Genomic DNA, 25,984 nt, shown 5'->3' with positions numbered 1-25,984 from the left:
GGGCACTGTGGCCATTTTCTGGTGATTCACTTATGTGCAATAAAGGTATCCTTGGGCACGCGGTACAAGCACCATGTTCCCAGAGACCTTTGCATGCGCAGTACACTCAATTAAACCTGTGAGTGTCAACACAGAGATGTGCAAAATATCCACTAAACAAGCCAGCGTTGCTCACATTAATTATATAAATTCAAATAAAAAATGTTGTATAAAAAAAAGCTTATATTTCCTGTATACATGAAAGGTAAACATTGCAGGTCATTATGATAAAGAAAATGTTTGCTTGGCAATTTTCACACCTACTGTATTTTGACAAATTCACTTGGCACTCAGAAAGTTATAGTACCTCTGCTTTAATTGAAACATGATTTCTGTAGTCAAGATTCAAAAGGCTGGGGCCCTTATTCAGATCTGATCGCAGTACAAATTTGTTCTCAAAATGGGCAAAACCATGTGCACTGCAGGTGAGGCAGATGTAACATGTGCAGAGAGAGTTAGATTTGTGTGAGTTATTTTGTTTCTGTGCAGGGTAAATACTGGCTGCATTATTTTTACACTGCAGTTTAGATTTCAGTTTCAACACATCCCACCCAAATCTAACTATCTCTGCACATGTTACATCTACCCCACCTGCAGTGCACATGGTTTTGCCCATTTTGTACTGCGATCAGATCTGAATAAGCGCCTAGTTATGGTCAAGATCCCCCTTTGTTGCCCCAAACAACTGAACTTCATTCCTTTTAGGTACAATACAGATTATTGATGCCTAACCTCAGCAAAAGCTGTTTGTGGATGCGTGTGTGTGTGTTCAGAATAAAATACATATACTGCAGGTATATGACCACTCTTTGTGATTTTTTTGGTTTTTGAATTGAATCCCAGATAGTCAGTTTAAAAAGTGGATAGATGAGTGAATGTAAGCCGAGGCTGACCTGTGAAAATAGGGGATTCATGGGAGTGAGTCAACTCCCAAATCTGGGGATTAGGATTTTTTCTATATCAACCCATTTCTTTATATCAGATTGGGTGTTCCAGGAGATAACATGACTCAGTTGGGTGGCATAGTAATAATTTCTGTTGGTTTAGATAAAATCAAACGGCTCAACCAAGGTTTTTTTGCTTACCCAAATAAATTTGCCAAATAATGTTTACAAGGATTGTAAAACATGTGCAGATACCCATACTGGGAGTGTTCGAATAAATATAAAATATAACAGTCTAGGGAGGGTATTAATTTCTATTGTATTGTCTGCCTTTTCATGATTTATACATTGTGGTACACGTCTATATATCTCTGTAATTTGTGTGATACAGATGGGAATGCTGTTTGCTGATGTAAATTTCTAGATAACGGATCTGTGTAGATCACCAGTGAAATTTATAAGCGGTTTCCAATCCAATCCTGATATTATGTGAGTTTTGCAGAGAAAGCGCCTCGGATTTTTGCTCATTAACCTTATAACCAGAGATAGCACCAAATTGGTTAATTTTTCGAAACAGGATGGGAGAAAAACAGTGGCTGATGCTGAATGTACACCTGTTATGAGTAACTTCAATTTAAAATAAAAAAAATCCTAGAAAAATTGAAACTAGCTAGTGCTGAATCACAGGTCCAAAAGCTTATTTTAAATCTAAATCAATAAGTAGAAATGTGCGTTAATGTTAACTGGAAAATCTCCAAAGCAAGAACTGAGTGAGAAATACCTCTCTCTTTTGTTCAAACACTTGATATTACAGCACTGTTTACAGAGACAAAATCCCTTGTCCAGTTCTCAATATAGATAAACCGTAAGTAAATATTTTTCCGCAATTTGTCAATCATAGAAATGGCACAGATGAGACGGGTGAAATTGCATCATAACCACCTTCAAGAACAAGCGACAAATACGCCTCTTCAGTAAGGAGAAATCACACTATGGGGCACAAATACATATTATTAGTTCGGGGAACTAGATAGGTTTATTAAAGCACAGCAGAGTGTGGAATTGACACACATAGAATTATAATAATTGACGTCTTATTGGCACTTAAAGTTCTGATCCAGATAGGAGCATCTGCTTGGCCGGGACCCAAAAGCCAGGTACTGTATGTCATGAGTTTAGGGAAATAAAACAAAGGTATAATTTATACATATGTGAATGTATTATTATACTAAAATAAGGATATACTGTATATGGTTATCTGTAAGTGGTCAATTCCAGTCATTTAAATCTAGCCATGCAATCTGCTTTATAATGAAATTATCCAGAGGAAATAATATGTATTCATGTAGAATGAATATAACATACAGCAAGATACTAATTAAAAAGGAAGACCTTGCTTTGTAGCATCCAATGAAAAGGCAGCTGAAATGTTCCACAGCTGTTACCACTGCAATCTGGGACTGGCTCCATATCACAAGCTGTACCATTTACATCTGCCCGGAACATTAATCATATAGAATATATAGTGCTCAGGCCATGCTTAGCTCTCTATATTATGGGCCAGATGTATTAAGCTTCAAAAAGTTATAATGTGGTAAACAACCAGCCAATCGTCTCCTACCTGTCATTTTTCAAACCCAGCCTGAAACATGGCCATTAGTAGCTGATTGGCTGGCTGTTTATTAGCGTAGTAACTATAGTGGGCGCCCAACTAACATATAAGTACCAAGATGGTACAGATTAATAACTGTCAATCGGGACAATTGGTTTGGTAGACTCTTTACAGGAAATTATTATGGGCAAAGAATTTTCTGCAACTACAGTACTTAGACAAGGGCTGGTGGCTTACAGTAGATAAATCTGGCTTTGCATTGTACTGTTTTGTTATCAAAGGTAAAGGAGCCTAGACTGGCATAGCATAAATCCTAAACTCTGTGATGATCTACACACTGCAGGCAGGGCATATGCTGGTAACATCCTGTGATCTGAAGCATAGCTTGTGGTGTAGGGCCAGCAGGTGTAGTTAGTATTGAGCACTGCAGGCAGGGCGCATGCTGGTAACATCCTGTGATCTGAAGCATAGCTTGTGGTGCAGGGCCAGCAGGTGTAGTCAGTATTGAGCACTGCAGGCAGGGTGCATGCCTGTAACATCCTGTGATCTGAAGCATAGTTTGTGGTGTAGTGCCAGCAGGCGGTATTGAGCTGTGCACACTGCAGGAAGGGTGGAAGCATTTTGTGTCCTTTGCCCTGAATCACAACAACTGGCGTGGGGCCAGCAGCTGTAGTTAGTGTTGAGCTGCCCAGACTTTCCATGTGACTCCACACACTACAGGTAGGGTGCAGGTCCGGTGTGTACCGTACAGTGTTGAGGCTGTAAAGACCCTCCAAGGTGCTTTATATACTGTAGGAACTAGGGTACATGGCCAGAGCATCCCTTGCCCTGAAGCACCTCTAATGGGGTGGGGAGAGCATCTGTAGTAAGTGTTGAGCTACCCAGACATTCCATGTGGCTCTACACACTGCTGGCAGGGTGCATGCCCATTGCATCCTTTGCCCTAAAACACTGCTCATGTGCACATGGTGCCACTCTAGGCACCCTCCTAGCCAGAGTCAGGGGCCAAGGGTCATTGACGGTGCTGCCCCCAGAATCATGCTATCCTGGGTAATGACACCAACGCCCCTCCCTACTGACAATGGCAGCAGTCACCCTGCAACAGGCCCATGATCAGAAGATTTTTAAGAAAGTAAAGAACATTTCAAAAAACATTTAAAAAAAAAAAAAAAAACAGATCACATTAAAATAATACAGGAATTATATGTATCTATGGAAATAAACAGTAAGTACAAATATACTGTAGGTTTAAATAAAGAGTGAAATGAAAAATAGTTCTACAGTATTTGATGTGACGTTCCTCTGTGCAGTGCAGATCAGCTACAGGCACTGTACCAATCTACTAGCGTCCATCAGGTTTTAACCAGTCTGACATGGAGTTGGTGGAAATCACTGGGAGGGAGAAACTGGACCACAATCTACATGTGATGTATCTGGTATGATCACAGCTGTCTCATACAATCAGGGGATGCTGAACATAAGGAAAGCCTGGAAGGATTTTGTTCCACTATCATCTAGACTTCTTCAAAAGCATTTCATGAACTTTTGTCTGTTATCTTGGCTGCATGAATTTATTAATCACTGCTCCAGATCTTTATTTCCAGAGCAATAAGTTACTTTCATAATTGATGAAGTCATGACAGATTACAAATACAGATAGAAGAAATGTAGAATACCTATTAAAGTTGCAAGCAATTGCCTTTTAAAAACAGATGTCAAGTGAGCCAGGTGAGATAAATGGTTCAATAAACACTTTAGAACTAATGCAGAGTTGGTCGTAGGCATGTATTTCATATGCACATTACGCTTAGACAGATTATGTGTGTGGGTGTGCATATCCAATTGCATGCTACACTTATGAAATCCAACACCTAATGAGGCCATAGTGGTGTAGTGAAGGGCAGGAATCTATAGTCCGAGTACAAAAAGGGGCGTGTCCATGCAAATAAGGAAGAGGTAGACCTGGACACAGGCATGTATACATCTGCACCTGTCAGCATGTCTTGCAGATGCTTGTCCAGTGGTGAACAATTGTCTTCACACCATGGCAGTTCTACATAATTATATTTAAATTCTAAATAAGGACATGTTTTTTTTACATGCTATTAAATTTAAATTGTTTTGTACCTTTATTTTATATTCGATTTATTTACATGGTAAATGTGACTTTTAGATTTATTAATAAAACTGTACACACTATAATTTACCTCCAAACATAATGCTTCGTTCAACTAGCCTGCAAAAATATACATGCTGCATATTGTTGTATACATGTAATTATATACAGTAGTAGTCTCACGTTCTCTTGTGTAATTTACGGAATAGTTCATTACAAATCTTAGGGAGAGTATGCAATCCTCCACCGCTAATACCGACAGCATTTAAGAGGCAACACTGCAAAATGAGGCAGACTTTAAAAGCTGTCGGGCCTGTTCTGACGATAATGGACGTGGATTGTCGCACGACAACCATGGGCATTTTGCCCTTAGATGCCCCTTTTTCGCCGATCGGCCAATTTGCTGTGGGGCAAACCACAAACAGGCCAGGATCACAACTTTCGGGACGGACAACAGGCATTATCCGGGATTGCATACTCCCCCTTAGTCCACTTGGAAATTCTGCTTAGGATTTAAGCTTATAATACACTAAATAGCAATTTAACCTACAGGACAGTGATGGAAGTGGGCCGGTATACACCGGTATCGTATACCAGCACTTTCTTCGAGCACTGCTTTTTTTTTGTACAGAAGTACAGAACCTGGCTCCCCTGCTCTTTGGCTCCTGGCTCTGTTATACAGTACTATGCCCCACTTCATAGTGAGCTGTAATGTAACTATAGAGGGTGCACCCTCCTTAAGTTTTTTATTAATTCTTTTTTTTAAACTGTGTACCCCTACCCGGTCAGCGGCTGTGTGCTTCTGCCCACCCGACCATTCCTGCTGCTGCCAACACACAGAGGAGCAGGAGACCAGCCCGCACAGGGGAGCAGGAGAACTTACCATGCCGGGGAGCAGGAGAATGGGCAGCCGCGCTGGGGAGCAGGTGAAGGGGCAGACGTGCCAGGGAGCAGGAGAATGGGCAGCCGCGCCGAGGAGCAGGAGAACGGGTGGCCGAGCTAGGGAGTAGGAAACAGGGCCGCTTCGGGTACCAGAAAATGGGAGTAGGAGATCGGAAATTGCAGGTGAGAAGACCAGGTCGTGCTGGAGAACAGGAGACTGGGTGGCGGTGGTGACCTGTGGATATGGAGTTCCAGTGGCAGCACTGAATGGGGGAGCAGGAGTCCCGGCGGTGGCAATGAAGGTGCACAAGATTTACTGTTGGCATAGTGTAGAGGACAGACTGAGGGGGGGGGGGGGTTGGGGTGCATATAGGGGGTTAATTAGATGCCTGTCTCTCTGTCTATCCTCTCTCTCCATCTTCTCCCTTTATCCCACATCTCTCTCCCCAACAGCCCCCTCTTTTTTTCTCACTCCCCATGCCTCTTTTTTTCTCCCTCCACCCCAATCTCTTTCTCTCACTCCTCCCCCCTTGTCCACCCTCCCTTCCTTCCCCCCTATTCCATCCCCCTTCCTCCCCCTCCAAGATTGGGCCTTGAGTCAGGGACCCACCAGCCGGAACATTTACCTCCCCTCAGCGCCGTGCTCACCATGCCTGCTTCCGCTGCAGCTGGGACCCACCAGCTCCGCCCACTACCAACTGTCTGCTGCTGCCGGAGCATGGAGGAGACGGGGATCTGGCTTCCTATAGTGGCAGCTATGTTGTAAGCCCAGGGCGCTGCTTGATCTCTCCCCTCTCCACTACCACAACTCATTTCATCTCCTCTCCCCCTCTCCTCCCCCTCCATTACTATCCCACCTCCTGCTCTCCCTTCTCTGCTCCTCCTCTACTCCGCTCCCCCTTCTCCTCTATTTTGCCCCTCCTCCTCTCCTCTGTTCCCCCTCATCCTCTCCTCCACTCCTCCTCTCCTTTCCCTCCTCCTCTCCATCCTCCTCCTCCTCATCTCCCCCACCTCCCCTGCTCCCCCTCACTCTCCTCTGCTACCCCTCCTCCTCTGCTCCCCTTTCCTCCTCGTCTCCCCTTCCTCCTTGTTTCCCCCTCTCCTCTGCTTCCCTCCTCTCCCCCGATACCTCTACTCCCTCTCCTCCGCTCCTCTGCACCGGCTCCTTCTTTCCCTCCCTCTCCTCTTTTCCTCTCCCTACTCTCTCTTCCCCCTATCACTCTCCTCCCCACCACTTTCCCCACGCTCCTCTACTGTCTCTCTCAGTCTCTACCTGGCATTGTCTTTCACCGTGATACACTCTCTCTCTCGTACTCCCTGTCTCTCCCCTTTCTCTCCCTGACAATGTTTCTCTTTCTCCCCCTTACTCTTCCCTGACACCCTCTCTATCATTCTCTCTCACTTCCTCTTTCTCTGACACTCTCTCTTACTCCGTTTCACCTCCTTTCTCTACCCAACTCCCTCAAACCCCGTTTCTCCCCCTTTCTCTCCCTGACACCCTGGGCAGTATTCAATGAGAAAAATTCTCTGTGTTTTATGGCGAGTTTGTGCTTTTCTCACGTTGGACGGAGACTTTTGCTCTCAAAAAGCGAGCAACACTATTCAATGTGCACTTCCCGATGTCTTTCTAAGTGATTTTCGCCATGTCTCTTCGTGTAGCAATTCTCCATCTTTTAAAGTGGAATGTGAACTTTTAAAATAAAAGTTTTTTTGTTTTCATTTTGGTGTCAAAAAATCAGGAATTTTATTCTGTGAAAGGGTATTCTATATTTATTCATGTGCTTATAGCATATTTAATTTAAAAAATATATATTCATTTTTTTTTACACAGAGCAGCCAGCAGGGGGCCGGGAGCTGATCGGGAGCAGTGAATACACGGTCCCCTACTGGCACCCCCCGGGGGGCAGCCTGTGCTGCCTGGCTCCCGGGGAGCCCACCTCCCCCCCACATACGTTCTGGGGCAGGCAGGGAGACTTCCATCTCCCTGCCTGCCGCCGTCCTCAGGTTCCCTGCAGCGTCACCTCATACGCTGGATTGGCTGAGACTCGCCGCGAGGGACGGCGAGTCTCAGTCACATTGAATAGTGTATAAAGTGCCGTGATGGAGAGACTCCAAACATGGAAAATATCTGCAAAAACACGGCGAGCGAAAAAAAAACCGCTCGCCATGCACAGAGAAAATTGTCATTGAATACTGCCCCCTGTCTCTTCCCCCTTTCTCTTCCCTGACACCTTCTCTCTATGATTCTTTTTCCCTGTCTCTCTCCCTTTCTCTAAATAGTACTTCTCTGTCCCTGCATCCCCCCCTGTCACTCTCCTATGTGGCATAATGGGAATTTTGGCTTATTGTGTATAGCATAATGGGAATTTTGGCTCATTCCATGTGAATGTAGGCTTATTCCGTGTGGCATGAAATGATTTGTGACTCATTCGGTCTGAATTTTGACTCGTTCCGTGTTGCATAATGTATAAGGGGCACTAGTACTAGATAGTATAAGGGGTTCTACTATTGGGTTGCGCAATGTGTATAAATGGTATATGGTGTGGTACACTACACTTAAAGTGGCCACACCCCTTTTCACCAAAAGCGCACGCCTTTGGTGCGCATAGAACCACAGCCTAAATTTTTCCATACCCTCACTTCAAAATTTCCACTTCGACCACTGCTATCTCTTGACATCTCAGAGTCGCAAAGTTCATCATGAAAGAGGTTGGAATTAGGGTGGCACTGTATGAAGCTAGATAGAAATAATAAATTGTCTAGGCTACTGCATATCACATATGCATTTTAACACATGTTAAAACATATAAAGTTTCATTTTAGAAGACAGGGAGTACTCAGCAGACCAATGCTTTGGTTCTTCAACCAATATTTCTGAAGAGCTGGTAAATAGTTACCTGGTAATTTTGTCTGTACAGGACATTGTAACGAGCTGCTCTCCTGATAAAACTCCATCCCATGTTTGCACTGAAGGTCGAGTTCTAACTGGAATCGTTCCTTCACCGGACTCTATCTTTGTACGTAGATGGCCTCGAAATTTCCTTACTATGTGCTTGCACCTGTTTACTATGAAAAAAAAATCTTTGTTATTTATTTATTCACTAAACACAGATGTATTTGAAGCCTGTGGTTAACTAATAATGTCCTTATGCTTACTATAACATAAGCCACTGATAGATCAGTAGAAAGAACTTCAGTACGTCAGGGGAGAAGACTTTGTCTTCTTGTACAATGGGACCCTTAAAAAAATTTTATGGGACTAAACAATGTCCCCATTTGGCCCTGTGTTATCATTAACTAAAATTATTCCATATTCTAGGGATATCGATTTTATCTTCGGATGAAAATAATAATTCTATCCCTGAAGTGTGAACGTTAGATTTTAGTAGTCAGGTAGAAATAACTGTGGCATTACTGGGCACACTGCTTTATTTTTAAGATGTCCCATTCATATACAGTAGATGCATAATCATATTGTGAAAATCCACATGACCACTGTGTTTTTTGCCAGCAAAAAAGACTTGGCCCTATAAATCAATACTCTTAGCATTACTATCTCTGGTGGTAACTCCTCAAGTGATAAGATTCGCAGGGTGTCCATTGGAAATACTGTAGTTTCCATGGGAAAACCTATCTATGTAATAAAAGTGACTGCTGATAAAAAGTGATGATACTGGAATGTTATGAAAGTTTATATGAATGTTCAATAAATCCATATGTGTTAGTGATGAACAGGATAGAGGGAATGTGCGGTGAAAGAACGATGGTGGAGGAAGAAAGAAAGGTTGGGAGAATGAGTTGGCATTGTGAAGAGAGAGAGAGAGAGAGAGAGAGAGAGAGAGAGAGAGAGAGAGGGGGGTTGGTAGAAAGTACCAAGCGGAGAGAAAGTGGGGTGGATGGGGAAGACAGAGAGTAAAAATACATGTACTTATTAAAATGAAAGCCAGACAATGTCAGGCATTATGGCTAATTTAATTAATTATAATCTCAGGATGGTGATGATAGTGGAAAGTGAATTAAAAATAAGTTGTTTTTTTTTTAAGTATAATATAGACTCATTGGAAATGTACTAAAATGGGAGTTCTATTTCACATGGGATGTTGCTATGGGCAACTAATTCTTATTTATTTAGCACTCTAGAAGATAAGAGACATAATTTAATTGGTTGCCCATAGCCAGATCTCATGTGAAATAGAACTCCCATCTTAGTAAATTTCCCCCATTATTTTTAAATACAGTATGTTTAATTTAATTTTTAACAATTTGTTTCCACTAAAATCCACTGTGTATACATGAAGCAGTTAGCTGAGTAACGCGTAGACATACAGTAGCCCTGAACTTACCAGTATATCAGTGTAAAGACTGAGCTATATTGCTCAGTATATTGTATTGATAAATTACTAGGCTATTTGATTTTAAGCACCAACTCATTAGTTAATATAACAGCTCCTGGTAGGAAACCAACACGGTCATTGATCTAAGGCTAGTAGTTCCGGCAAAACACATACAAAAATATTTTTGCCACATTATAAATACTCTGAAAAGTTTCTTGTAATACACAATACACTCAATTTGGTATTTTATTTATAAGTAGTGTTAAAGATAATAAGAGAATAGAAAATAAATGCTATGGCTACAGCATTGTAAAAAGAAACAAGATTTACGACACGTCCTTAAGATCAAATAAATTGAAGAAAATAAGGCAAGCGCTAAGAATGCCGCCTTGTATTGTGCTGTCCATTATTCTGTTAGTTTTAGGGACAGAAACTGTTTCCCTCCCCTAGGTCCTTTGTTCTGTGGGCTGTGAATGTTCAGCTAAATAATACCTCATTTTGTAAGTAAGAAGTGAGTCATGGAAAATGTGTGAGCTACGTTGTACTGTTGTTATTGTAATTACCACATCAATTCCATCTCTAAATACAATTTACTCTGTTTCATTTTATGTGTTTAAGCTACAAATCAGCATGCAACTATATTATTATAATACATTCTAATTAACACTTAAGCCACATACGTTAAATAATGAAGTTAACATCGCTATGACCAAAAAGAGAACATTTTCAGTTTCACAATGTCTCCGAAGAATACTTCATTTAATTCTTACAATTTATCATTTTATTCAAGGCTTTATCTCAAACAGTGCAAATTATGAACCTCTATTCCCACAAAAAAGAACAATAACCTTAATTTTAAAGAGATAATGAGCAAGATAAAGACTATTCACATACAGTATTATCGCTTTAAAGTTTGGCTATTATAAATCTAAAAAGCATGAGTTGCATAAAAGGGACTCAAATAATTAGAATTAAACAATCAAAAGGAAACAAAATAATTCTGAGTAATTTCGGATGAAATACATTTTTTTATATAAATTTATGGGCATCCATGTTCCTATTAGGAATTACAACCAACCATTGGCTCTAGAGGTGTGACTGCAGCACAGTCTAAAATTCAAATATGGGACTGACACCAACTGCCAAATCAAACACTGCCAAACATCACCGGGACTGACACCAACTGCCAATCCAAACACTGCCAAACATCACCGGGACTTACTGGTCAATGATGTGGTTCCCCTATTTGATTGTGGACTGCACTTTAATTTGTACCAATTCTCAAAAGAAACGTGGTATATTTTGGCTATAGCATATTGAGGACATGTTTTGAATGATGACATTTACATAATGTTGACATGTGAAATGTTGACATGGGATTTCCCATTTATCATAATCATAACCTTAACCATAATTCAATCATGACACTAACTGCAACCAACCACTAATTTGATCCTTCATTTGAATGTCGATATTCATAATGTTGACATTCTGTCAATGTCATCATTCTGACTGTTGATACTTAGACCATGCGGTTGATATTCTAAATGTAACATGAATGTTGACTGTTGTATGGGATAGGGCAAGGCAGGTCCATAGTGTAGCGCTTGTCTTTGATGTTTTTCTGTGTCCCGTGGAGCTCCGTGCGGCTTTAGCAAAAAAACGGAAGTTCGGGGCAGCGTGTTTCCGGATCACGCTCCCGGCAACCAACGCGTTTCGAGTGTACCACTCCCTATCCCATACAACAGAGAAAGGTATTGTAGGGACATTGTAGATTGCTTCCATTCCCCGGAGCTACCTTTTCACTAATAACGCTACCACCAAGTACTCAAAAAAGGGCTGTAAACATACTTTACTAACCCCCCTTTTTTTCAACAGGCAAGCACATTGTTTTTATCATAATTCACTTATTATTTTAATCACATTACTGTAATCACTATAATTTTTCACAAGCGCCTTAAATAATTATCTTTTACCCAAACCATATCATTAAGGCTGCTCAAAACCTTAGCGCAGTTAACTAACCCCCTTGTCTATGAATGTTGACTGGCTGCATACCCTCTCCATAAATAGTTCATACTGTAAATTAAAATAAGAAATTCAGGTTTATATACAATAAATTGAATCTTACAGTCAGATGTGATCTCGTAGGGAGAGTTAATCCGGGCATCTCCACACGGCGATGTGCTGACATATACATGGAATAGAATGTTATCTTTTAACCGGAAACCACCTTCTTTTAACCGGATGAAAATAGACGTCTCCCAGTCACTTCTCTCCTTGCTGTAATGAGATGTGATAGATACATTTATGCTACTGAAACAGGATCATGTCCACTATACTTAAAGTAGCTTCTTAGTTGGCAGCAGAGATGTAGCTAGGAACGGCAGCAGGGGAACCAGCACTACAGTGATGATACAAGTTGGAAAGGGGAATTAGATCTGTGTGTTGTGGATAGCAATGGATGGGATTGCATAATAGAGGTAATTGGTTCCATTGTATTTGTATCACGCTAATAAAAAAGAAACTTAAGGTGCATGATGCCAAAAATGGGATCCAAGTAATATAATTATTTATGGATAATACATACTACATGTTGACTAGTTTCACACATTCAGGTTTTATTTTGTAGATAGATTTTATTTTAGCTTAATGAAAATTTTCTTTTAAATGATCATTATCCACAACATTATGATTAAGTAGAATTATCTGAGATATGTACTAGATATCTTTATTTGAGGATTGCCATACCAGCCATTCGAAATAGGAACACATACAATACACATAGGGGGATAGTCAATCTCCCGCCGCCATTCCCGATTAGGTGCCCTATTCAATGCTGTCTTCCCCGACAGCATTCAACAGGGATCTCGGCAGAACGTGCCCGACTTCACAAGCATTCGGGCACGTTCTCCCGAGAATGGCCGGGAATTGACGAGCTCCCGGCCGCAGCTCAGCAAATTACGCTCGCTTCTCGTGGCCACCCGCCCTTCTCAGCGCTCGGCAGGCGGGACATTGAATCCCGCCTGTAAAATCCCTGTTAAGCCAGCCGAGAACGGGACAGGGTCACGACTGTCTGACCAGCCCAACAGTTGTGACCCTACATTGAATACCCCCCATAAGCTGTTGCTCAATGGGTAAAATGTGTGTATTACCCATCATCACACTGCTTCATCTGTCACTATTTCATACTTATTTACCATCCATGGTGTTTTTTTGTTTGTTTGTTTTTTCAGAAGACTATTTATTAAAGGTTTTACAGTTTAAGGTTTAAAAAAAAAGCCTCTGTGGTGTTTTCAAACAGTTTGTTAATTTGAAATTGTTCACTATACCATGCCACAATTGTGTGAAAGGTTGTTACACATACAAAGCAACAGATTTGGACCAATTAACGGCCTGCAATTTTAATAGTTTAAAGACAGTAAGTAGAATATTTCCTTTAGCTAAATTACCCTTTTCTCATATAATACAGCACAGTTGTTTCCGCACTGAAAGAGAGAGTAGCATGACCCCCCCCCCCCCTTTAGCCAACAAAATTCAACGCTATAGGATTTATGTCACTATATAATAACCGGTTTCTAATATTTACTTCATATTTAAAAATAAAAAGTGTGTTATGTTTGTTCTTGTTCCATCCCCCTCCCCTCTTTGCTACCTGTTTCCTCCTTGTTTTCATTTGTGTAAACAATGAAAATGGCAGTTATTACAGAAACAATCTGGGTACTTGTGTACTTTCACAGCACCAGCATGGCACTGTGAAAGTACACAAGTACCACAATTTGTTAAATAAACATGTAAATAAACCATTGCTTTATGGTAATAGCAGTTTCTAGACAGCTTTTTTGCAGCGATGTCACTAGGGTTTGCATAAACAAGTGCAGCAAATTGGCAAGCATTTGCATGAAAATAGAGTGTGGCCTCATAGGGAAGAAGGTAAGGGGTCGCAGCATACAACCATTTTCATTACTCTTGGGCTGTGCCAAGCACTCTGGGAGATGCGGGGAAACCCCCAGAGACTCTTCCTGCACTGCTGACTACTCTCACGTCTGTGTTACCCCTTCGGATTGTCCGCACATCCCTTATGATGACACCAGGCATAAGGAGACTGAATGATTTCTAATGAGCATGAAGGAGAATGGATGCTGAGGTTTTTTTTGATGTGTTGACGCTTTAATGTACTGATGCAATTTCCCCTTTAAGTTTTCCTATTTCTTTTGCTGGGTATGTTAGCCTCCAAAAATGAACTGGGAGATGAGCTTTATAGTTATCAGGGGATGAAAGACAGAAAAACAATGTCCTTGTTCCAGTTTGCTGTACATGAAGGAAATAAGCTTCTAATATCTACAGAGGGTATATATACTCCATCAACGATTAGAGCTCTCATGTGTGTCAGTTCTTTGGCAAGATAAGCCCAGATTTTCCAGCTGAATTTATTAGTTCCTGTTTATGGACTAATTTAATTTTTATTGACCATAAAATTACAAGTTAATTATGATAAATATTTTTGAGCCTGGAGAACCTCTCTACTAAAATGAATATATGTTAATGATGTATTGGGCAGTGCTTTACCTAGTGCCAGCCTTTATTGTATATCAGTATTCTCCTTATGAACATAAGTAGCTAAAAGGGAAAAAGGGAAAATGAAGAGCGCATAGCCACTGAAAGTAAAACCAACCCCAAGAAGTTTTTCGAGTACATAGATAGTAAGCGAATAATTAAAGAGAACATACAGATGAAGCCAGCTTCATCTTTGCAGGGGCTGGTAATACTTTTGCCAGCCCCCACCAGAGAGACGCTCGCGTGCCCTGTGGCAACGGAGCTTGCCTCGTGTCCCCGCCGTCTCCCCCACCGCCAGTCTTCCTTGCACCCCCCCAACCCTGCCCGTCTCTCTGAAGTGGAGACGGGCAGGATGCCGCTGCCCCACCATCGAAGACTGGGACGTGCGTGCGCGTGAGATGAACACGTGTCCCAGTTTTAATGGAGTCCCTCTCTGCCAGCGCTTGCCAGAGCGGAGGTGCTGGCGAGTGCCGGCAATGAGTGAGAGGGGCTGCATCTGTAGGCATATTAACCGATATCAATGGTAAAAGGTTTACGGAGGATAAGGGAAAAGCAGAACTGCTTAATGGGTTCTTCTCATCAGTGTTTACTAGGGGAGAGCAGACTGTGGAACGCACATGTACCACAAATGGGACGAAAAAGCGGGACCTCAATATTGATTTCAAGATTGAGGAGATAATAATGAGACTCAGCAAAATAAAAACAAACAAATCACCAGGGCCAGATGGGATTCATCCTAGGGTACAAATGGAACTAAGGGTGGAACTAACGACCCCTCTATATTACATTTTTGATAACTCACTATCATCAGGTAAGGTACCAAAAGACTGGAGAATAGCAGATGTAGTGCCATTATTCAAAAAAGGGACGACCTGTCAAATTACAGACCTGTGAGCTTAACATCAATAGTGGGTAAAATATTTGAAGGATTTTTAAGGGATGGTATCCAGGATTATTTAGACCTTCATAGTTTACTCAGTACTAACCAACATGGATTTGTGAAAAATCGTTCATGCCAGACAAATTTACTAGACTTCTATGAGTAGGTTAGCAAAAACCTTGATAATGGAAATGCTGTAGATGTGATCTTCCTAGATTTTGCTAAAGCTTTTGAAACAGTACCACACATGAGGTTGATAAATAAAATGGAGGACCTGGGATTAGGGGCAAATATTTGTAGATGGGTAGGGAGCTGGCTGTGTAACAGAGAACAAAGAGTGGTTGTGAACAGTGGGGTGCCACAGGGTTTGGTTCTAGGGACCATTTTATTTAACATTTTTATTAACGATATTGGGATGGTTTTACTCAGCAATGTATCCATCTTTGCAGATGAGACAAAATTGAGCAGAGTTATTAAATCAACGGTGGATGTCGCCTTCAAAATGATCTTAACACTCTAGATTAGTGGGCAAAAAAGTGGAAGATGAGGTTCAGTGTGGATAAATGCAAGGTTATGCACCTTGGGGGACATAACCAGTGTGCTAGTTATAACCTAAGCAGGGAGACATTGGGTAATTCAGTACTGGAAAAGGATCTAGGAGTCCAAATAGATAACAAACTGGGGTGTAGTGCTCAATGTCACGTAGCAACAAAAAAGGCCAATAGAATTCTAGCATGTATTAAAAGGGGCATGGGAACTAGAAACTCAAAAGTAATTATGCCACTGTACAAAGCAATGGTTAGACCACACCTTGAACATGGAGTACAATGCTGGGCCCCACACTATAAAAAGGACATCATAGAAAATCCAAAGAAGAGCAACATAACTAATTAGGGGAATAAAGAATTTAAGCTACAAGGAGAGATTGAGAAATGTGGGTCTATTTACACTTAAGAAGAGACGTTTAAGGGGGGATATGCTCAACATGTACAAATATATCAGGGGCCAATATAAGGACCTTTCAAGTACCCTTTTTACTGCTAGAAAGGAATCTAGTACTCGAGACCACGAGTTTAGATTGGTAGAAAAAAGATTTTGTTCCCTTAGAAGAAAAAACCTCTTTACGATCAGAGCAGTCAAACTTTGGAACAATCTTCCTGGGTGTGGTGTCGGCAGAGACAATAAATACGTTCAAACTAAGGTTGGATAAACATTTATTGGTTACAAACATCCAGGGGTACTAATAGAATCAATCATAAGGGAAATTATCCCCAGAAAGTAAAAAGCTGCATCCTCCTAATAAATCTGCCAACACGTTTTAAATCTTTCAACATATTCTTTATTTCCATCACGATATATGTTTATGTTTGTCAAGATCTTTTAACCTCTTAATTTCGCAAATTGGTGGGTACCTCCTTATCAGAAACGGTTAAATAAAGATAGCTGGAGTTCCCACATTTTCTAAGTAAATTGTTCATGTAGCATTTCAATATCCAAATCTCCCAGATAGGAGTGCATCCACCTACAACTGTCTTTTTCTCTTTTCACCTTTTTGAGTACTAATAGTAACCATAATCGTCTTTAATAATTTCACAACATACTATACAAGGGATAAGCTATCAAAATCTAGGTTGATCTAAATGGACGCAAGTCTTTATTCAGCCTTACCTACTATGTAACTATGTATAAGGATCTACTCTAGTGATCCTGGACAGCGCAATAATACCTATCGGTCATGCTATTTTTCTTTGGTGTGAGAAGTCCACTTGGCCACACAACAGGCAGTTTAACCCCTTCAGTGGTGTTTTTTTAAAGGAACGCTCCCCACCGGGCGAGTTTTTCTCTGGAAAGCACTCCCTAAAAAAACCTCACCACTTTAACTCCTGGGTTTGGGCAGTGCCGCTGACATCAGCTGCTGCCTGCCCCCCCCCCCCCCCCCTGGCAACCTGGATGTGTGTGGCGTGACGCTACAAGATCATGCCGCAGACATCTGGGGGAAGGAGGCAGGGCTGGGCAGCAGGAGCTGGGCAGCTGCTGAAGCCGAGTGCAGCGCTGATCTGGGCGCCCAGTTCACTGGTGCTGCCCAGCAGGAGGGAGTGCAAGCAATGGCACTCCAGAAAATTTTACGGGTTTGCCAGTCTGCACACTGTAGCATAACCCGGAAAAATTCTCGGGAGTGTCACTGAAGGGGTTAAAAAACAACCATTAAATAATTAATAATGTGAAATTAATTATAAAAAATTAGCATTCTGAGGAGTCAACCATAACTTAGAATGTCCATTATGATTAATGTATCTGGACTATAATAAATATTCAAATATCTATATATATATATCTATATATATATATATATAGATATATATATATTTTATGTATGATATGTTATACAAACTATCAGGCACTACAGAGTTTTATGGCATCTTAATATAAAATAAATGTGTCATATGCATTGGTTACTGCTTATTTCTAGTCAATGATTTCCCTGTGTGTAATAACTTTACTTCATCAGAAACACAAGGACATTCTAAATACAGAGCAAAAGTAAATAGCCTCAATCGGTCACCACGGGAGATGGCAAATCTAGTTTCCTATCAAGCAGTTTAGATCCAATTGGTTAAGTTCTAAGTTTTTCATGAATTATGTAAATACATTTCTAAAAGTGTCCCTCGACTTGTACTAATCTAATTCTTGATGAAAGAAAATTTGCTTTCATGGACCAGACATTGAAGGATAAAAGTTAGCAATAAATTGCTTTGCCTCTTTCCTCATATATTGGTCACTCTGTATCACAGACTAAATAAATGGCTTGAAAGAAGTGTGGATCAGACATCTAGAGGGCAGATTTGTCACACAGCAGATGGTATAATGTCTCTCGTCGTCAGTAGATTTCAGTTTACCTTAGATGTAGCTCTAGCTGAGTGTAAAGGAAGTGGATGAAAGCTCTTCTCACTACGACCTCTGCATGGCAGTCATTGACCACCAGTCCTTGGTCATTAAGATGCTCTCCGTTGATACATTTGGTGCCAGATGACAGAGCAATGACCTGTGCTTGCCTTAGGTCTAAACCTGTAACATAGAAGTATGTAACACTGTAAGAGAAAAGGCTCTTTATAAGTATGTACATATCCAAAATCCTTAAAAACCTTATTCCAATTTTTTTTCAATGAAACTTTTACAAGGTGCTTATAAAATATGCATGTACACTTACACACAGAACATTTGCTAGTAAACCATTATTTATTAAAGAGGGTCAGTGTAAGTAATATCAATAGTACAGAGTGGTAGTAAACAAGAGAATGATCATCGTACAGTAAACAGACGCTGAAATGCTATTGTCTGGGTGTTGGAGAGGAGTGTGAGTACCAGTGGTGGCTCCAGAGGTGGGGTCCAAAATTCAAATAGGGGAGCCCCACCAACAGCCAGTATGTCAGTTTGGAATGGCAGTTGGTGTTTCTTCCCTATTTGAATTTTGAACTGTGCTGCAGCTCTGGAACCCCGCCTTGTCAGTACTAAGAAATGTTTCCTTATACACTGTGGCTTCAGTCGCACCAAACAGCCCCTGTCGGCGTGACAAGACACAAGCAATCCAGCTGAGCAAAGTATCTAGTGTTCTCAAAATGGCCGTCTTGTTCACACAACAACTGGAAGGGATAATTGTTTAGGGAAAATTTGGTTCCGATTATAAGGTATACAGTATCTACATAGATAGTCAATAAGTCAACATCAAAAGATTGACATTGTCAAAAGGTCAATGTTGTCAAAAGATTGACAAGTCATTGATAGTTTTTCTGATTTTTTTGGTGTCAATGTCAACACCTGAGCATGTGGACCCATAATTAGTGTAGTGAATACCCTTGGTTGGCTCATAAGCTTTGGGTCAGGTGCCTCACTGCATTCAGCACCCTCTGTCTTTCCCAATTGGAGTCCACATGGATGTTAAAATAGGAAAAATTCCAAAAAACGGATAAAACATTTAGGAAAAACTCATGTCAACCTTTTCATGTGTCGACCATTGTCATGTTGACCTTGCAAATGGCATCGTTTTTCTCAACATCGACTTTATGCATGTTGACCATGTAACCTTTTGGCCTAGACCTGTTGACGGTCTCTCTATACACCGTAGACCTATCATCCGCATACCGGACATTTTGTGCAAAACTAATTCACAGAAGGGGTAGTGGAGTAGTGGAATTGTCTCCCATCAGAGGTAGTAGAAGCTAGTAGAGTAATACAACAATTTAAACATGCTTGGGATAGCTAATGAATATGTGAAGAGTGTATGGATACCCCGGGTACTTTCCGATACCCCGGATGGTTATTTATGAATGTTGACCTGATAATTTAGCAGTCGTCTGTTTTTCTACAAAGTGCTATCACCAGTTTTCCCCTGCACCCCCATAGAGGTATACAAGAAAAAGCCTGCAGCCAACAAATGTTGTTACACTGTTAAGCAGAACACAGCCAAGAACAGCTAATACGGGAGCCCTGTCTAGTGCTATTAAGGAAAAAACCTAACCTTTCACTGTGGTAACCCCTGAAGCAGGCGCAGCAGTGGAACAATTACTGCAGCAGGAAATCGACAAAACAGCAATGCTAGACCCCTGTCGGCAGGACCCAGTCATGGTGGTAAGAAGACAATATTGCCACCAGCTATAGACGGGCGTATCCAGACACAATGCAATAGCTTTAAAATCTGTGCTTACATCTAATAGTTGTTAGATAAAATGCCCCTGACAGAATTTTCTTGTTCAATCAATAACTACATCCTTGGAGCGCACATACTATATGAGGCAATAAACATCTCCCACTGAGGGGGAAAACGACCAGGTTGTTTATGGGCTGCTAAAGTCTCTGCTGATGGTTACAGAGTCCTTATAAATGTACCTATCACTGGAAGCACTAAATAAAATCTAGAAATCAGTTTCAGTTCTTTTCCACTTTAGTTGGCACAGAAATCTCAGATAAATCATTTCCTTCCCAACCCTTGGTTCAAGGCTATAAAAGACAGTGGAATCAGTACTGCACTTCTAAAAGAAGAATATATATACTGTATTAGTTTTTTCCCCCCCAAAAAATGGACTCATACATATCTATATAAACACACATACACACAATGGTCAGACAGAAATGTTTCCAGCGTGAAGACATATTTTGCATGTTTCCTTGTTCCATGTCTTTAGGTTGCATCTTCTGAGTGAGCTGCATCCCAAAAAGCCACATTATGTAGGTGTAATGCTCCTCTAGCCCTATAGAAGTCTTCTTAGGATAATACTCTCAATAACACAGTTTGTTGTGTTGCATAATTAAAGTTACCCTGAAGCCTAACCCATAAAGACAATAAAAGAACATTTTGCATAATGATACCTTTGAGACTTGTTGAGGGTAATGTCGTTTTGTTGGCTAAAATATTCACAGGAACAATCCTGATACTGTACTACCTCGTTTGTGAAAACAAGAATCTCATCACAATGTTTTATTTTTGTTATTATCTGAGTGATGGTTACATTTTATATATGGTTAACTAGTGAAAATAATGATCAAAAACACCAGGCGGAGATGCTGGCGCTTGACTTGTCTGTGATCAAACTTTCAATGTGATCTAGTAGATGCGTTTTCTCACGATGTGGATATATGTGAAAAAAGGAGGGGAAAAAGGGGAAACAATATACATATAAATAAAGAAATATAGGGGATTTTCCTGGAACTTGTACCGAGCTCACAGTATGTGAACGTGAATAGGTGTATAAAGTTTTCTTTAAAGGTTCACCCTTATGCGCCCTCAGAAATAGTGATATACCAAAGAATACAGGATGTCCAATGCTTTCAGATGCGTACCGTTCTCACTTGGGTAACGGACGCAATCATTTTTGTACTTCACTGTGATTGTGGCTGTTTTTGGCCAATGTGGCCACTTCTCAGTGTATGCGTTTGTTATCTTTTATTAAATTTAGATTTTTACTGAGGCCAGTACTTTTTTCCTCCTATATTTATATCCCTGGGAGACCATTTAAAGAGGCTGTGGGGAGGATAAAAGGTCTCACAAGAAACCACTATGTGTATGGAGCTATATTTCTATTCAGTAAGTATGGTACACGGTTTTCTGGATTATTGAGAATTGAAGTCTGCTTGTGACATTTTATGCACCCCTTGATTGATAAAGAAACTGCTATATACTTATTGCGTCCATTACCCAAGTGAGTACGGTACGCATCTGAAAGCATTGGACATCCTGTATTCTTTGGAGAATACCGTCTTTATTGTTGTCTGTATTTTGATTGCTGATTATTAACCTTAAGGTAAGTTTATAGTAGTGTTTATCTCCACTATTCTTCACAATGCTTTCATTAAATATGGCCCCTGGTACTGCTCATAATAGATATCCACAACCTCTCCCAGACTGAACTACATGGGGAAATTTACTAAAAGATCGACTTTGGTCAATTTGCCATTTTTTGTGTGAAAAAGCTGTGTATTTGCAAATTGTGAATTTACAGTACTAAGAATTTATTTGCTTTGAAGTTGCGTGCCAAGGGGGCAGATACATATGGGCAGTGAGGGTTTAGGGAATTGATAATACAGCTATGGAGGAAGGAGGGCACATACATATGGGCAGTGAGGGCTCAGGGAGCTGATGATAATACTGCTATGGAGGAAGGAGGGCAGATACATATGGGCAGTGAGGGCTCAGGGAGCTGATGATACAGCTATGGAGGAAGGAGGGCAGATACATATGGGCAGTGAGGGCTCAGGGAGAAGATGATATAGTTGTGGAGGAGGGGGCAGATACATATGGGCAGTGAGGGCTCAGGGAGCTGATAATACAGCTATGGAGGAGGGGGGAGCAGATACATATGGGCTGTGAGGGCTCAGAGAGCTGATGATGATACTGCTATGGAGGAGGGGGCAGATACATATGGGCAGTGATGGCTTAGGGAGATGATGATACTGCTATGGAGGATGGGGGCAGATACATATGGGCAGTGGGTGCTCAGGGAGCTGATGATAATACTGCTATGGAGGAGGGGGGGATACATATGTGGAGTGAAGGCAGAGAAATGGCAGAGATCCATCCAACTCAGAGTTGCGCACGGATGCGTGTAGTGAATATGTAGTGAGTATGTTCCCTACAGCACAGTTTGCTAAAACTGTCAAAATGCACCCACATATGGGATCTTTATTTAGAGAATTTGCAGTTCATCCAATTATAGAATGACTACACGTGCGCACGTCCCCTCACATACGCAAATTGCAAATAAATAACCTTACAGATAGTAGTCACAGTTTGACTGACAGGATTCCAGTGTATAGGGGCAAAAACAAGGTGTTTTCTGGGTGCATTTTTTAGAACGCAGGAGTGCCAGGCGTTTTCTGGGTGGTTCTCTGGCATCAGTGATGACCAACAGTCTGTTTCTTTAGCACATGTGTCCTCAAACTGCAGCCCTCCAGATGTTGTGAAACTACAAATCCCAGCATGCCTTGCCACAGTTTTAACACTCCCTTATAGCAAAACTGTGGCAAGGCATGCTGGGATATGTAGTTTCACAACAACTGGAGGGCCGCAGTTTGAGGACCCATGCTTTAGCAGATTAGTGGAAGCCTTAGACTTGCCCAAATGGAAAATACTCTTTGATGTTCCGGGTTTAATGAATGGATCTGCGATGCAACGCCATTTGCAATGCCTACTGCCTACTGTTCATTATTCCTTTCTGGCATTTTTTTTTTTTGGTCGCAGGCAACTGCTCTTTCTCTAATTAGCAATCCATGCTGAATTAGACCCACGGTACTATGGTCAGCCCCAGAGGGTATGGGCGGGATGTATTAAAATACATCGCCGCCCTTCGCCGCCCCCCCGCCGCGATGCTGCCGCATATGTACTAACATATGCGGCTGGCATCGCGGTGCAATGACGGAGGCCCCCGCGATACCTGTACTCTGGTGTGCGAGGGATCTCCGTCATCTCCCTGCCGCCACGCTCTCCCCTCACGCTGGGGACAGCTAAGCATGCTGTCCCCGGCGCCTCCTCCTCCCCCCAGCAGCCGGAAGGATGTCCGGCTGCTTCACTAGGGAGGACCCTTCAGGAAGGTAAGCCAGAGGGGGGGTCGGTGAGGCGGCGGGTTTGCGTCGGGGGCGGGCAGCGAAAAGAAGCCCATAGGCTTCTATAGGGTATCGCCACCCAAAGGTGGCGATACCCTTCAATGCGGTATAATTTTTGATACATTGGAAAATGCGGTAAAACCGGTGTTTTACCGCATTTTCCATTTGATACATCTCGCCCTGTATCTGTTAACAAACAGAACTGCAATTCTCTATATCTGACAGTGTTAAAACTTGAACGGCAAAGACCAGAGAACATTTCTTCTTAAAGCTCCTTTCTTATGGTACCGTACATGGTCATAGCATCACTAGTAATTAAGTTGTTTTCTAAGTAGTTAATTTATTAATAGGCTGTTTTTAGAATAATGTCTATTCTGTAGATAATACCAGCTTGAATAAAACAAATACAAATGATATCAGTGCATAGTAAATGTACAGGCAACCGAAGAACAGCAGCATTAGAGAACTCTGGATAACACAGGGACTTGTGCTCACCATTTATCTGTGATCTAAATTCATTCACACTCTGAGCAATTGCCCATGTGCTCCAGATATGAAACAATGAATTATGTTTATATACCCTATTACAGCTGCGAGCGTATTGTTGATTTTACAGTTCTGTGTCTGATAAGCATTAACTTATTTCTCATATAGCTCAATGCTTGATTTGTTACAAGAATATATGACTTAGGCAGCGGCCATCTGGAAGGGAATGTTTTATGGGTGTCTCCATGAAAACACTGGATGTTCCCTTGGGAACGCAGAGGCGCCGATGCCTGCCGTGGGCAGGCAGTTGACATCACAGGACGTTAGCGCCCGCCCCCCCCCCCTCCTTCAGCAGTGGGGGTGCCGGAATAAAAGTCAGTTCAGACTATGCCCATCGAAGGATTTCTCTTTCTTTCGGCCGCATGCAAGGAGATGTGTTCTCGTACACACCCTGGCATGTTACCAAGGGGATTCGGCCTGGCAGTGATAAGATGCATGCATGGAAGGACTGCTTCTTAGCAGGCGGTGTTGAATCACCCCCTCGGTTTGAGAATCAGAAAGTGAGAGATTTTGGCAGCGTTTTCCCAATTTTTTTTAAAGCGGCAATAATTTCCACTGAAAAACCAGGTAGATTTTGCCATGTAATTAATTACAGCTTTAAAAAAATGGGAAACCTCTCCCAAAATCGCTCACTTTCTGATTCTCACACCATATTACATTTGGCCTTTAATCTGGAAGAGATTTGACTGCCTCTGTTTACAATGTGATCTGGACTGAGCGATCTATTAATAACAACTGCTCTGGTCTTTTTCCTTGCATGTCTTGTATGTACTGTACACTAATACTGTATGCTGACTCTGCGCTGAGTGGTTCAGTGGCGCTCAGATCGCTCAGCACACAACGATGTGTGCTAAACAATATGTCATGGCTAGTGTTCTCTGGAGAGAGAGAACACTGGCGATGACTAGATTTATACCGGATGCAGTAAAAACCGCAACTGCTCATTATACAATGTGTAGGAATATTAACATATTACTAGGACCATGTTCACAATTACTATACTGTGTATGCTTTGCAAAATGGGATGTAGCAATTAAAAGCAAGGATGGTATGGCAAAACTGTATACATCATAACACTTGGAATGTAACATTTAAACACTTAATCCATCTGAACATGAACAGCATTGTTTTCTTAAATAAAGTCCCAATTACCCATGCTTAGCTCGCTGAGACTGACTGTACATCACTATAGAAACATAGAATGTGACGGCAGATAAGAACCATTTGGCCCATCTAGTCTGCCCCTTTTTTTACCCTTCAGGTAATCTCAACCCTTTTTAATCCTTATTTCTTTGTAAGGATATTCATATGCCTATCCCAAGCATGTTTAAATTGTTCTACTGTCTCAGCCTCTACCACCTCTGATGGGAGGCTATTCCACTTATCCACTACCCTTTCTGTGAAGTAATTATTTTGAACATTTCCCCTGAACCTACCTCCCTCCAGTTTCAGTGCATGTCCTCGTGTTCTATTACTTCTTTTCCTGTGAAGAAAATTTCCCTCCTGTACTATGTTAAAACCCTTGATATATTATATATACTATACGCCCTCTGAGAGAGGACACATCTAGTTCCTTCGCCTTGTAGCTTCCTAGAATCATTAAATTATGTGGCAACATTGGTGTGGATATATGGCTGCCTGTCTTACTGGATTACAAACAGCTGGTGACAAAGCAAAACAAGGGCACTGATATACAGCTGCAGTTGATAGCCTTAGAGAAGTCACCTGCATCAATCGCTTTAGTAACAATATTTTTCTGTAATTTTAAAGGAGAGTGGAATGGATGAATTGCTCAACAAGTGTAGTTGTACCGAATATATTGCATGACCGTTTAACAATGTGAAATTTGTTAAAATGTTATTAGTTTATAAATCCATAAACGAACTGGCAATTCGCAGCAATATACAAAATAGTGTACAAGGGAAATAAATGTTCCAAAACTGTACGGTATAATCTGGGGAGAATAAATACCAGGGACATGATGCTGGTGAGAATAAAGGTAGAATGGCAAAGCCTGGAGAGAATAAACACCAGGGATGT

The 25,984-nt window shown here is 41.4% G+C and overlaps 1 protein-coding gene across 1 annotated transcript in view; it reads right to left on the bottom strand.

Moving 5' to 3' along the window:
• ADARB2 (adenosine deaminase RNA specific B2 (inactive)) overlaps positions 1 to 25,984 on the bottom strand; it is a 489,925-nt gene that overhangs the window by 47,317 nt on the left and 416,624 nt on the right. The window contains exons 6-8 of the mRNA XM_083188799.1: positions 18,202 to 18,370; positions 11,999 to 12,150; positions 8,431 to 8,599 (exon numbers count right to left, since the gene is read on the bottom strand). Coding sequence (XP_083044925.1) covers positions 8,431 to 8,599; positions 11,999 to 12,150; positions 18,202 to 18,370 — 490 coding nt within the window. The remainder of the gene's footprint in view (positions 1 to 8,430; positions 8,600 to 11,998; positions 12,151 to 18,201; positions 18,371 to 25,984) is intronic.

Source organism: Crinia signifera, chromosome 5 (genome assembly GCF_055691185.1).
Source record: "Crinia signifera chromosome 5, ASM5569118v1, whole genome shotgun sequence".
In the NCBI taxonomy this organism is placed as follows: Eukaryota; Metazoa; Chordata; class Amphibia; order Anura; family Myobatrachidae; genus Crinia; species Crinia signifera.
This window is presented reverse-complemented; position numbering and strand designations above follow the sequence as displayed.